General features: G+C 39.6%; 1 protein-coding gene across 1 annotated transcript in view; it reads left to right on the top strand.

Moving 5' to 3' along the window:
• Positions 1 to 12,610, top strand: part of TRAPPC11 (trafficking protein particle complex subunit 11) — a 46,311-nt gene extending 33,701 nt beyond the window's left edge. The window contains exons 26-30 of the mRNA XM_001491998.6: positions 2,222 to 2,333; positions 5,566 to 5,657; positions 6,683 to 6,816; positions 8,266 to 8,433; positions 11,646 to 12,610. Coding sequence (XP_001492048.3) covers positions 2,222 to 2,333; positions 5,566 to 5,657; positions 6,683 to 6,816; positions 8,266 to 8,433; positions 11,646 to 11,690 — 551 coding nt within the window. The 3' untranslated portion in view covers positions 11,691 to 12,610. The remainder of the gene's footprint in view (positions 1 to 2,221; positions 2,334 to 5,565; positions 5,658 to 6,682; positions 6,817 to 8,265; positions 8,434 to 11,645) is intronic.
• The last annotated feature ends 1,491 nt before the right edge of the window (positions 12,611 to 14,101 follow it).

Genomic DNA, 14,101 nt, shown 5'->3' with positions numbered 1-14,101 from the left:
CTAGTCTGCCTTTCACACTGCTGCCAGAGTTTGATTCCTCAAAAAACTATTCCAAACTTGTTGTTCCTACTTAAAAAACTTCCAGGACATTACAGACCCTTCCCAGTCAGGCTCAGCTTACCTTTCCAGCTTCTTCCACACCAGCCTCTCTACCAGCCTCTCTACTTCCCTTTGCTGTGTCCCAGACTTCAACCAAACCAGATTTTCCACATTGAGCAAACATTGCCCACATCTGTTTTGAACATATTATTACTTGTGTCCAAAACCCTCTCCTTCTTCTCTTCAACCTGTTGACCTCTTGTTTACTCCTTAGGGCTCAGGTAAGCTTTGGCTTTCTGATCCTCCTAGCAAGACGAAGGGTTACTCTTGCTTCTTGACTGCCATGGTCCCTTGTACATCCTGCATCCTTCTATTGTAACACTTACCCCATTGTGTTGTAATTACTCATTTATAGATGTGGCTCCCCTGCCAAACTTGTGCTCCTTTAGAGCTGGCGCTGTGACTTCCTTATCTTTGTATTGCCAGCCACATAGTAGCTGGGTAGTAAGTGTTTAGTGTATAGTGTCTGTTGAATCTCCCATTACTAGTTTCCTATTGCTGCTGTAACAAATTACCACAAAGTTAGTGGCTTAAAACAATACAGATTTATTATCTGAAAGTCCTGGAGGTCAAAAGTCCTAAAATCAAGGTGTTTGCAGGGCTGCATTCTTTCTAAGCTCTAGAGAAAATCCATTACTTTGCCTTTTCCAACTTCTAGAGGCCTCTTGGATTCCTTGGCTCATGGCTCCTTCCTCCATCTTCAAAACCAGCAGTATAGCATCTTCAAATGTCTCTTTCTCTGACCTCTGCTTCCGTTGTCACATCTTCTCAGACTCCCTCCTGCCTCTCTCTTTCCCTTATAACCTTTGTCATTAGATTGGGCCCAACTGGATAATCCAGTACAATCTTATTTGAAGACCCTTGTCTTAGTCACATCTGTAAAGTCCTTTTTGCCCTGTAAGGTAACATACACAGCTTTTCTGGAAATTAGGATGTGGATATCTTGGTGGGGGAGGCAACATTATTCTGTCTGCCACCTCCAAGAACACCAGCACTGAGGCATTATAAAATTTGTGTTTGACACAGTAAAAATAACAACTTTCCTAGGTCATAAATTTGACCCTACTGTTAATTGTTAATGACATTAATTAGTTGTTAATAAACACTGTGATCATTTTGGTTAACTTCTTAGAAATAGGGCAGACTTCACGGGGAATTTAATGTGAATGTCCCAGGTATTAACAAAGCTATCTTAAGAGGTTTGAGTTGATGTGTGTTGTACTTCCTGGGCTACAATATCATTTCCTAGTCCTTAAAAATTACTTAAAAGTATTAATTAAAGATTAACCCAGCTTTTTTCCCTTTTGCTTCTGATATCTACTCACAATCATAACCATTAATTTATCACAACCTTCTTCATGGAAAACCGTGAAAACAATTACTTAATGGTTCAGGACTTTGTTGTTATTTGAAAGTTTCACTCTTAGGTTTGTTAAAATTGGCTTTAGATAGGTGCTGTTGCCAGCTTGCATTTAAAGGAGTGACACTGCAGGTCCTCAGTGCTGAAGGTAGGGGAGGCTTGGTTAAATGAGCATCTGTCATGTCATCAGGAGTTTACTGTGAAGTTGGCAAGAGCAAAGCACCCTTGCACAGGAGGTAAGTAGCCACATTAGGCAATAATGAGGCCGTAGGTGGTGTATTCTGTTTCAGTGGGATCAGTAATTTGCGTTTATTCAGAGAAAGCCTAGTTTTCTGGAATGACATTTTGAGTACCTTAACAGGTAGCTAAAATTTTCTCTTTTCTTTTTCCCTACCATGAAATGTTTCCTTTAGAGATATGAAATAATTTGGAGAAAGAAAAATAATCACCACAGGGTATTATTCTGACTCCAGACTGCTCCCTTTCCTTAGTTCCTATAGGGACCTGTCACAGACATACTGATGCCTCACTGTTTTTATTATTTTATTATAATGGAATATTGATAGATTAGAAAAACACTGGCTAGGGACTTTGTGACCTTGAAAATGTCATTTAACGTCTCTGAGTCTTACTTTCCAAGTCTCTATAAATAATGTATAATGGATAAGGTGTTCTTTTTCTGTTATATTACTTGGAGGTAAAACTCTGTTTCATAGATGAAATCCTCGCATAAGGATATAAAGACTCTTTCTTGTCTTGTAGTTGTCTTACAGACTGGAGAGAGCGCTAGTGAATGCTTTTGTCTTCGGTGCCCATCTGTTGGAAATGTTGAAGGTGGAGTAGCAACTGGGCATTATATTATCTCCTGGAAGAGGTAAAATTATATCAGCCTATCTTTTTTTCATTAATTGTGCTATTCTGATGCCTTTATTATTTCATTGTCATTTAATAGTTGAGAGCTTCTGTCAGACCTAGAGAGCAGACTAGAAGTCACAGGCTATCACTGACCATTTGTCAAAAGACAAAGACTAGAAAGGATAATTAAACTTTCCTTTGTGTTTGTCACAATTTGTGACCTTTATACTGATGAAATTTTAGACAAACTAATTCTGATGATAGAACCATTAAAAACATTAGGAGAAGGGCTGGCCCCGTGGCCGAGTGGTTAAGTTCGCGCGCTCCGCTGCAGGCAGCCCATGTTTCGTTGGTTCGAGTCCTGGGCGCGGACATGGCACTGCTCATCAAACCACGCTGCGGCAGCGTCCCACATGCCACAACTAGAAGGACACACAACGAAGAATATACAACTATGTACCAGGGGGCTTTGGGGAGAAAAAGGAAAAAATAAAATCTTTAAAAAAAAATAAAAATAAAAACATTAGGAGAAACTACCCTTATTTGTAGTCAATAATATTGTCTGCATAGAAAACCCAAGGGAATCAACAAATTATTAGGATTTCAAGAATTTCAACAAGGTTGCTGGATATAACATCATTATACAAAAGTAATTGGATTTCTACATATCAGTAATAAACCTGTAGGCAGTGTACTTTTAAAATAGATATAAATGATAAAATAGGTATCATTTGCATAATAACAAAAATTATAAGAAGCATAGGAATATATCTAACAGAAGTACCACCTTACCTTTCTGTAGAAAGTTCTGAGACTTTAAATATTAAAGGAAGACCTAAATAAATGGGAGAGAGACAAAATGGTCTTGGGTAGGATTTGGATAAGATGTAATATTATAAATTGTTCTATCAATTCAGGGCCATTTCCTTCAAAGTCTCGACAGCTTGTTTTGTTTTGTTTTTGTGGAACTTGACACTCTTGATTCTAAAATTTATATGGAAAAGCAAACAGTCAGAAATCGTCAAGATACTCCAGAAGAAGAACTGGGCGAGCGTTCTTGCTCTTCTACATTCCAAGCCCTACTGTGAAGCTACAGTAGCCGTCACTATGGTATTGGCTCGGCTTGTGTAAATGAGCCAGTGGAACAGAGGAGCGTCTGGAAATAGATCCGTAGGTCCCAACACAGGGAAATTATATTTTACAGAGGTAGCATTGTAGATGTTTATAATCGTATAAAACCATTGTTTTATAAGTGATGGTGAACAATTGGGTATCCTTTTGGGAAAAAATTGGATCTCTACCTTACACTCTATATAAAAATTGATCCCAGGTATATTAAAGTTCTAATTTTAAAAAGCAAATATTTATTACCTTTAGTAGAAAAATAAGAGAATCACTTTATAACTTTGGAGTAGGGAAGAATTTCTTTAAATAAGACACAAAACGTATTAGCTACTAAAATCGATGAATTTGATTTCTTAAAATCAAGTTTCTAGTTCATAAAAAACACCATAAAGAAAGTGAAAAGATGATGCAAACTGGGAAAAGCTGTTTGCAACATGTAAAACTGACGAAAGATTAAAATTCATATCGAGAACTTTTACAGTTCATAAGAAAAACACAAGTCTGCTAACAGAAAGTTGAACAAAATGCCTGAGTAGGCAGTGTGAGTGGAACAGAAGCAGCCAGCTGGCCAGTAAACATAGGGAGAGAAGGTCAACCTTACTAGTAATCTGAGATTCAGACGTACTCCCACTAGTTTGGAAAAATACAAAGGTTTCACAATGCAAAGTTTTTCAAGAGGTGGAGTATAAATTAGAACAATTGATTTGGAAATCCGTTCAGCAGTACCAGGTACAGTTGAAGATGTCTATCCCTTTCAGTCCTAGAAAAGGTCTCAAACGTGTCACCAAGGATCCACGTATAGGAATCTTCATAGCAGCACTGATTCTAATAGTAAAGAGTTAGAAGCAAACTAGCTGTCCACCAACAGGAAAATGATCAATCGTGATGCATTCCTACAATGGAATACTATATATCAGTGAAAATGAATGAACCAGAGCTGCACTTATCAACCTCTTAATATTAAGTGAACAAAACAACTACAGATGTTCACAATATGAACAAATTGCATGTGTGTAATATTGGAAAATATGTAAAACATACCATGTGTTTCTTAGGGCTACATAGATAATTTGGAAAGGTGTAAAGAAATACATAGGAATGATGGATACCAAAGTCAGGAGAGTAGTTACTTCTAGAGGGGAGTGGAGGGAGATGCAAGCAGGAAGGGGTAGGGTACATGAGAAGATTCAGCTATTTTATGATTTTTAAGGCTGGGAGGTAGGTACATGATACTTCATATGTTATTTTCTTGATATGGCTCAGTTTCATAAATTTTAAAACAGTGAATAAGATTAAAATGAGAAAGGAGAAGTATGTAATTGTATTTTTAAAAAACTAACTTGTCTTTATTTTCCCCATTTCTGGATTTACCATAATCATGTTTAGTTTATAGGCATGAAAACAGCGTTTTGAAGGCCCTGCTTAATTTTTCCGTCACGTGACTGTAATACTGTAAAGACATTTCTTAACGAGAGGAGTCAGATGCTTTTGCCTGTACTTTTGCTCTGTAGTAGTTTGAACGTGGTGTCAGCTGTTCCACCTCTAGAGGCAGACTCTTCCTCAGGGCTTTCCTTGGCGGTCAGCTGACTCTGTGGACCCTGTAGTCCCTACCCTGACTGTAATAGAGGGAAACACATGTGCCAGTTCCATAAGCTTGCTCACTTCAGCTCAGGGATGCAGCAATGCCACTACGTTTGTGGACAGTAAGATATTTTTAGTTCTTCAGCGTCTACTGTGTACTTGAGTGTAGTTATAACAGTGCACTTGGAAGTGGTCTGGTGCTCATCTGGGGACTGTCCTCAGTGTGACAAGGTGTTTGTGTCATAATAGGAATCACCACACTACCACTTACATTGAGTTGATCTGCGTTCTGGCACAGTTCCTCACTTCACTGGGACCAGCCAGCAGCCTGGGATTATAACCGCTTGTTACTTAGAAATATTCAAAACAAAAGTGGGATTCTAAAAGCTCTTCACAAAACTACTTCTATTAATCAAGTTTTAGAAGATGGATAAATAATTTGTATTTCCTTTGAAACTAGTTGGTGCATTTGCATGTTCCCTGTTTTTAATTTATTAACTTCTCACATAAAATGTGAATTTAAAAGATGCCCTTTTCTGCCATAGGACTTCAGCCACGGAAAACATCCCTGTCATCAGTACTGTCATCACTCTGCCACATGTGATTGTAGAAAATATCCCTCTGCATGTGAACGCAGGTACCACCATTCAGATTTTACTTAATTAAAAGAATCCAGTAAGGATATTTATTTTAGCTTCTAAGATTTACAAAAAAATTTTTATTATGAAAAATGCCCAACATTTACAAAAGTAGATTATGATCAGTTTTGTGTCATCTCTACCTCCACACACTTCCTCCTACCCCTATTATTTGGAACCAAATACCAGATAGTATTTCGTCTGTAAATATTGGAATATGCATCTTTAATATTAGTGGTTATTTTTCTAAACATAATCACAATACTGTTATCAAGACTTAAAAAATTAGTAATAATTTCTTAGTATTGTCAAATTCCAGTGTTGAAATTTCCCTAGTTGACTCTGAATGTTCTTTAGTTTGTTTTAAGGTCTACACTGCAGTCGATGGATGTCTCATACTTGTGAAATCTATAGGCAGCCAGACTCCCTATGTCCCCGCTCCACTGCCACCCTCCCATCACCTCCTCCACCACCGCCCGCTCCCCCTATCTTCCTTGCTGTTTATTTGTTGAAGAGAGTGAGTCATTAGTGCCGTAGAGCCTCCTGCATCTGGATTTTGCTCCTTGCATTGTATCAGTGTTAAGTGTTTCTCTGTCCCTATAAATTGGTAGTGAGGCTTGATCAGATTCAGGTTCAAGTTTTTGGCAAGAATGCTTCATAGTTAATGCTGTGTCCTCCCATCAAGAGGCACATAATGTCCGTCATTCCTTCTTTAACCATCAGTGATATGTAGGGAAATCTTTTGTAGATTTTTAAAATTGTTCTTAAAATATAATTCAGCTCCTGATAGCTAAGACCTTTTCTAAGTCAATCCATTCCAGAAGGAGATTTTGATTCTTCTTAGCCTGTTTCATCGTAGTCCCATGGCTGTTGTCCAGTCAAAGGATTTTCTTATTTGGCAAGAGTGCAGTAGTAGTATTAATTTAAATAACCCCATGTCTATTGAATGAGATTCATTTACGAAACGAACCCATGAATGGTGAGGTATTTTTTTAACCAAGAGAAATGTCATCTTTCTCTGCAGATCTGCCGTCGTTTGGGCGTGTCAGAGAATCATTACCTGTGAGGTATCACCTGCAGAATAAGACTAACTTAGTGCAAGATGTGGAGGTTTCTGTGGAGCCCAGCGATGCCTTCATGTTCTCAGGCCTTAAACAGGTAAGGGCATAGCTCGTTCGGTTGCTCGTGGAGACGCAGAAGTGTGGCCAGGAAATGGAGAGCTGTCCTTTTAGTTTTTACAAATGAACTGATCCCTATTATTTTGGTGAACCCTATTATTTTGATAGTAGTGAATTTTTAGTCACTTTTAAAGATTAAGTACCATTTGCTATAGAGGTGGATTAAATGGGCAACCGTTTTCACATCGAGGCACACGTATAGGTTCTTTCTCCTTATAAAACAAGAGTTCACAAGTCCTTGGCCTATAAGAGAATTCCTGAAAATTTTAGGTTTCTCTTTTGTTACTAATGAGTTTATTTGTGTGTGTCTTTTGAGGCCTGGAGGCGTGACGACCCATATTAAGAGCCTAACTCTCTTCTGAACTCTCAGAGAAATCTTTTAGAGATCTTGATCGTGTATACAATTTACTTATCTTTGGTACGTTTAGATGCAATTTTGTATCTACACATGAAAATAAATTATTCAGGTATTTTGATTCATCCATTCAAATCAGAGGTGGAAAAGTTCATCAGATTTTTGAGGGGAACATATGCTCTCAGGCACAACCACGTTTCAGTGAGAACACTGTCCTCCACCGTTGAAGTGATAACAGAGACGGCCTCAGTAGTCAGTAAATAACTTATTAGCAAGGACACTTAGAGGAACAGGCATGTCGTAACACTTAGAAGTATCTGCCCTGGCTAGTCATCTGTGCTGTGCATATTCTGAGTGCTGTGTTGTCAAATGCAAAACAGAATTATATATGAAGTATACTGTAAGTGCAGACACTAATTTAAATTTAGAATTTATATTAAGTTCAATATTAGCTATGCTGTGTTGGTACGCACACGCGTAGATTATCTTTGACGCATCATACCTGTATGTACTCATTTGCAAATGAGTATGCTTTTCTTGTGTGTCTTGATCTTTTTCACATATTGACTTATAAATAATTAGATAATGTAAGATACCCAAATCTCACCAGTTTGTGTTCTTTTCTAAAGTTTTGTTAAAATTTTCCAAACACCTTTTTTTCCCCCTGAAGTTACTTGCCTTACCACAAAGGTGAAATCCCCAAAAGAAAACACCAGCATCAACTAGTTTCTCTTATGTTGACACAATGTTTACAAAGATACTTTTCTACAAATTATCCCGTAACGTATTGTGACTCAAGTCTGCCTAGTCTAAGACACCTCTGTCTGGTGTTCTCATTTTGAGAAACTGAGAAATCACGCACATATTTTTTATACGTTTGTTATCTGATGGTCCTAGCCTCATACTGATTCAGCCCTACATTTTGGCATCTATCTGGAAGACAGAACAGGAGAGAGAGAATATTTCATGAGAAAGATTTGGGTGTTTGCGCATTTGTAAATAATCTAGGGGTAACAACACATAGATTTGGCAAGTCTGTAAATTTGATGATCTTTCTTTCTCTTTATGACTTAGATTCGATTACGTATTCTGCCTGGCACAGAACAGGAAATGTTGTATAATTTCTATCCGCTAATGGCTGGATACCAGCAGCTGCCGTCGCTCAACATCAACTTGCTGAGATTTCCTAACTTCACCAATCAGCTGCTCAGGCGCTTTATACCCACCAGTATTTTTGTAAAGGTGAGGCTTAGCAGTGTTCTGCTCTTTAAATGCACTGTTTGGAAAATGAACAAAAGAAGACATTTGTTCATGCAAACTTCAGTGTACAATATTTTGAGACTAACAGTCATAGTTTTTACTTATATCATATGAATTTGGCAACACTGCTATTCATTTCTATAAAATTACTATTATTTTATAGAATCTAATTACAAAAATTTTTATTCCCTTAGGTAAATAATGATTTTATCCTTATAGTAGCCTTAAACATGTTTTATCTTTGACTTAGTAAAATATGTTTTAAAATTGTAGTTAGTTTGTAACTAGTGTTTAATCAAAATGGATTAACTTTTTAAATATGATCCCTGAACTCTCCTAATTCTCTTAACTGTGTAACGCTGGATCTGGGTCTTTTCTGAAAATGATCATCTGTCAGAAACTATCCTCTGGTTTGATGTTTTGATTTTTCACAGTGATACAGTTTCCAGGTTCTTGCAGTAACAGAGCGTGTAGGGCGGTCGTGGTGTGAGAGTGAACCAGGCCGCACGTGTGGTTCATTAGTCCAGCGCCTCACTCCGAGGAAGCCACTCTCAATGCCTAAAATGAAGGCTGTCCCTCCAGAGAGTTCTGGTTTCCCTCACTAACTCAGATATACGTGAATATAAGTGAACCCCACGTGCCCTCTTTTTATTTTAAATTTATACCCCCTTTTGGAATGACAAGTTACGTTGCTTACTGTTTCCTTTTTTGTGCCTGTCTTATTCAAGTTTTGGGGAACTGACCCTTTTTTATGTAATGTAGGATTTGGTAAATTGTCATTAGTTTGTGTTAATGTATTCCTTTCTTTCTTTTTAAAAGATTGGCACCTGAGCCAACATCCGTTGCCAATCTTCTTTTTTTCCTTCTCCCCATAGCCCCCGAGTACACACTTGTACACTCTAGCTGTAGGTCCTTCTGCTTGTGCTGTGTGGGACACCACCTCAGCATGGCCTGATGAGCGGTGCCATGTCCACACCTAGGATCCTAACCAGCAAAACCCGGGCCTCCGGAGTGGAGCACGTGAACTTAACCACTCGGCCACGGGGCTGGCCCTATATTCTTCACAATCTTCCTAGCTTTTATCTTTCCAGACTTATACAACTTTTTTTGCATCTGCAAAAAAGTCGTTTTATTAACTCTTCTAAGCTCCTGTACACCATACTTGTAAACTGTAAAGGAAAAATCTCAGAATTTTAGTCTCCTGACCGGCGTGGGGAGCGGGGCTGATGTCCTTCCAGCTGTGTGACCTGAAGTTAGTTGGCCCTAAACTCAGAGGTGCGGCTTTGATCAGGGTGAGAGTGTGGGTCAGCGTTCGGACGTGGTCAGTCTAGCTGTGCAGACGTGGCTTGTTTGAGATGTAGAGTCGATCGTCGAGAAATCAGGATTTCCGTGCCATCGATTACTCTCTCTCATTCCTTTCCCTGTGGGGCTCAGTACCCCCAAACCTGATCTCAGCTCATGCTAGTTCAGTATCCGATTTTCCTTCACAGCAAACCTCTTCTGGGTAGTGTTTAAATCCATGAAGAAAGGTTCCAGAAAAAGAAACATTCATAAGTTTTACCGTAATTAACAGGCCCTTTTCTACCTGCCCTGATCTTTTCTCTGAATACAGCTACCACTTTGTAGTAACTTGACACTGCCCAAAAAGTTGACTGGATTCCTCAGAGCCAGCTCCTTTGTCAGTTGGGGAAACTTACACTTAAATCGTTTACCTGTCACACTAAGGACAGTGAATGAGGCTCACCCTTTTCCTACTTAGTGAACAATCACTCACTAAAACTTTATATCCCAGCACACCTTTATTACACCCTGATGCTGTGCTGTTCCTGTATGATCGCCACTAGCCACGTGTGCATATTGAGATTGAAATTAAAATCTAACTTAATTTAACGATTAGTTACGCAGTCACACTAGCCGCCCTTCAGGTGCTCAACAGCTACATGTGACTAGTGGCTACCGTATTGGACAGCACTGACATAGATTTTGTTGGACATGCTGCCCTAGACCAAGGTTGGATCAATATTTTCTTCCTTTGAACAACAGATCTCAGTTTTCTAATTGCCTGATGTACTTGTCTTCTGCCCTGTTTGTATGGTTCTGTGGGGTAAGGAGTCAACCAGGTTGAGCCGTTATTCTGTTTCTAAAACAGAACATTCTCCATCAGTACTAAAAAATTACATCAAGTTTAAAAAACTTTCATTTATTCCATTCCTTCCTTGAATGTCAGAGACCTAACTTACATATGCATGCCGGCATGCACGCATGGCTACATACATGCACGCACGCGTGCATGCATAAAGCCACACAGCAACAGCACTAAAGCTGGAGCTCCCTTCACTGCCAGGGAATCCTGCCGGAATCCTTACGCCTAACGCATGGCAAATGGCTTTTGGTGGTAAAGTGTAACACTGTTCTGTTTCATGTCCTGAACACTCTCTCTCTTGCTTTTTCCACAGAGGTCTGCTAATGTATATCTCTATAATAAAATAAAATTATTTGCAAGAATTTAACTTTTTTAGCTGCTCGATGGCTCTCTGGCGTGTTGCTGACCTGTCAGAAATTTTACCCTAAGGACAATTATGAGAGCTTTTAGTCATTCTTAGCCTTTACTCTTCTGCTGTGATGTTTTGAGTGTTTTCCCTCAGTGACCTTAGAGAAAGGGAAAGTTTTGCCTTTGTCTGCTGCCTCTGTCCCTGAGGCCTTTCGTCATTCTGAATCGCCTCTTCTCAAACAGGAGACTGGAGGCCTTGAGTCCCAGGAACTTGTGTTCTCAGCTCAGGTTTGTGGCCTGCTCAAGGCTGGAGACACCTGAGCAAGAGAGAAAACACTTGATCATTCAGCAGGAGTGGTGATAGGTTCCCTTTCACGTGCGCCGGGGATAGATTGACAGTAGCTGCTGGAACACAAGGTTAAGAGGGAAGTCCTGAGTGACCTGGGTTCAGCAGGTGGGGGTGCGGGATCAGCTGGTGTCGCAGGGAACAGGACAGCACCTAGGCTGTGGGGTTGCCACCCCCAGGTTCAAGTGCAGAAAGAGGCGGGGTGCAGGAAGGAGAGGAACACATTTGATTTTGATGCTGGCACACATTTACTCTGCTTTTGTGAAACAGTTCCAAGAATTTCAAAATCTTTTCAATTAGTAGAGCTTTTGTTGTCATTATTATTTTGTAAACCCGTTTTATTTTCCCATTTTAAAGCCGCAGGGTCGACTGATGGACGACACCTCCATTGCCGCCGCGTGATGCGCACGACCAGCCCCTGGCGGTTCTTCCAGAGACGCCGAGAGAGCTGTGCGCGCTTCTTATTGTGAGCTGCAGCTTTGATCGTGGTAAAGGTTAATCTTTTCTATTTTTTAATGGATGTTATACCAACTGTTCAGAGGAACTCATGCTTAAAATATTAGGAAAATCTATCCTCTCTTATAGTTTCACTAATAAATATTTGAAATCTGTCAGTGTGACATGAAAGGATGTCAGATCACTGTTATCGTTGATCATTTTACGAATAGTCAGTTCTTTTAAAAAGTCGGTGATTTGCATGTGCAATATCAGAGGATGATTAAGCATCTCAACTGGGACTGGACACGGAGAGGAAAAGCTGCCCAGGGAAGTTCTCACCCCCCGTGTCTCCTTCAGACTCGGCCAAACTTCCTCGTAAAGGCAATGTGTGCTCAGAATACATCACAACGACTTGTAAGCAACCGTATGACTGATACAGAAAACTTCCAGAAGGTTCTAATTAAAGCAATTTAAGTTGTCTAAAAAGTATGTGTGCTTACCGTCAAAACATGTCACATAGGTTCAGCTCAGAGCCAAAATGGGGATCATTTGTGAAGCAGATTTCTCTTTGTAAGTGTGTTAACGAGATCTTCACCTGCAAGGTTCTGGTTGCAAGGACTTGACTATAAGCATAATTTCCTACACTAAAAGTTTTTGAAAGAGATGCAAGGTCTAAAAAAGGGCTTTTAGTTGTGCTGTGCAGTTTCAAAAGAACTATTTAAAACTCTTGAAAATTCTTGTAAATAAAAATCATACTATGAAAATTTTCTTTGTTCAAATATCTTAATTTAAAACTACTTGATTTCCTGGAAAATTTTATTATTTAAAGCTGTAGGAGTTGTAAAAAGGAAATAGTCATGTAAATAAATGTTCTCTTTCAAATATGCTTGTATCTATCTTTTATTTCTCTTGAGCTCGTTTGATTTCTGCCTCATGAAACAGCTCTTACTAAGGACACTGTTGCATGAGGTGTCGTGGAGAGCATAAGATTGAACGCTGGGAGATCTGTGTTCGAGAACTGGCTCTGCTAGCCTGTGGGGAGACTTGGGCAATGCAGTGGACCATCTTGTGGGGACATGAGTTCCCTGTTACCACGACTTCTCAGGTGGGGGCCGTGGGAGCTTGTCTTTGCAGCCAGCTTGTCTCGGATCAAATCCTGGCGCTGCTGCAGCCGGCTAGGTGACTTCGGTCGGGTTGGTCACCATCTGTGTATCTGGTGTTCTTAATCCACAAGATGTAGACGATGATAGTATCTATCTCAGAGGTATTGTCATGAGGATGATAAAAATTAACACATGAGCAGAGCTTGAAACCATGCCTGACCCACAGGATGCTCTGCCAGCAACGTCTGTATCCTCATCCCCTTTGATGGGAAGGCTGAAGGGGATATGCTTGCGTCTACTGGAGAGTGTGTGTTGTCAGAATGTGTTGACACATTTTACATATGCAGTACTTGAGCATATATATATATGCATGTGTGTGTATACATGTAAATATATAATACTGTAAACAAAAGTTTCATGAAATACTACTCACCATCTGTATATGCTTATATTTTATATCCTACTCTGTTTTGTTAAATAATATCCCTGGTGTAACCTTCTCTGTTGATTGCATGACCCACTAATGGACGTAACCTGCAGTTTGAAAAATTCAAGGTCCCTTTGAATTCTAAGGTGGTCTGATGCTTATGTAATGAAGCTCTCTCGCGGTAACACTGCCACTGTCAGACACAAAGTCTGTGTAGAACTAATGGGTCACTGACACCCACGTCACAATTCTTACCATGATGTTAGTGTGACTTGTGTAAGTGCGTCTGCGACTGTAAATACACCAAGTAAATAGGTCTGTGCTTTTCCTTGATGTTTCTTAGAGCTGGCGACAGAGTCATCCTTTCCCAGCCAGGAATGCCCCCATATCATTAATTCTCCTGTGAATGTATTCTATTTACTTATTTTTGAATTCGAAAATACGTGAAATCATGATTTTCCATGGGTCCAAAAATCAGCTGTCACAGTGTTGCAGGATCTGTTGATTGACTGGTGTTACAAGTGTCCTGCCTCTGTGCCATCAGCCACAGTCTTTGTCCCTCGTGAAAACCGTACCGTGTTACCACTTGGTTCTCAGTATTGCTCTCTACCAGTTCAGTGTTAGACGCCACTCAGGGCTGTAAACCTTCAAATAAAGCATTGTCAGTTTGGGGGAGATGTGTGTCAAAGTGTGATTCCTGTCCCGTGAAGGTAAGCACCGGTGGGCAATCAGTGTCGAGTGTCACCAAGAGGATGAGGATGACAAAGTGTTTGGGAGAAAAAAAATCCTTAATTTGCTTAATTTTGTGTTTTTATGATCCTAAAAGTTCAACTTACAATTTCAAT

Source organism: Equus caballus, chromosome 27, assembly GCF_041296265.1.
Source record: "Equus caballus isolate H_3958 breed thoroughbred chromosome 27, TB-T2T, whole genome shotgun sequence".
In the NCBI taxonomy this organism is placed as follows: domain Eukaryota; kingdom Metazoa; phylum Chordata; class Mammalia; order Perissodactyla; family Equidae; genus Equus; species Equus caballus.
The sequence above is the reverse complement of the archived record's forward strand: the minus strand, read 5'-3'. Positions and strand labels throughout refer to the sequence as shown.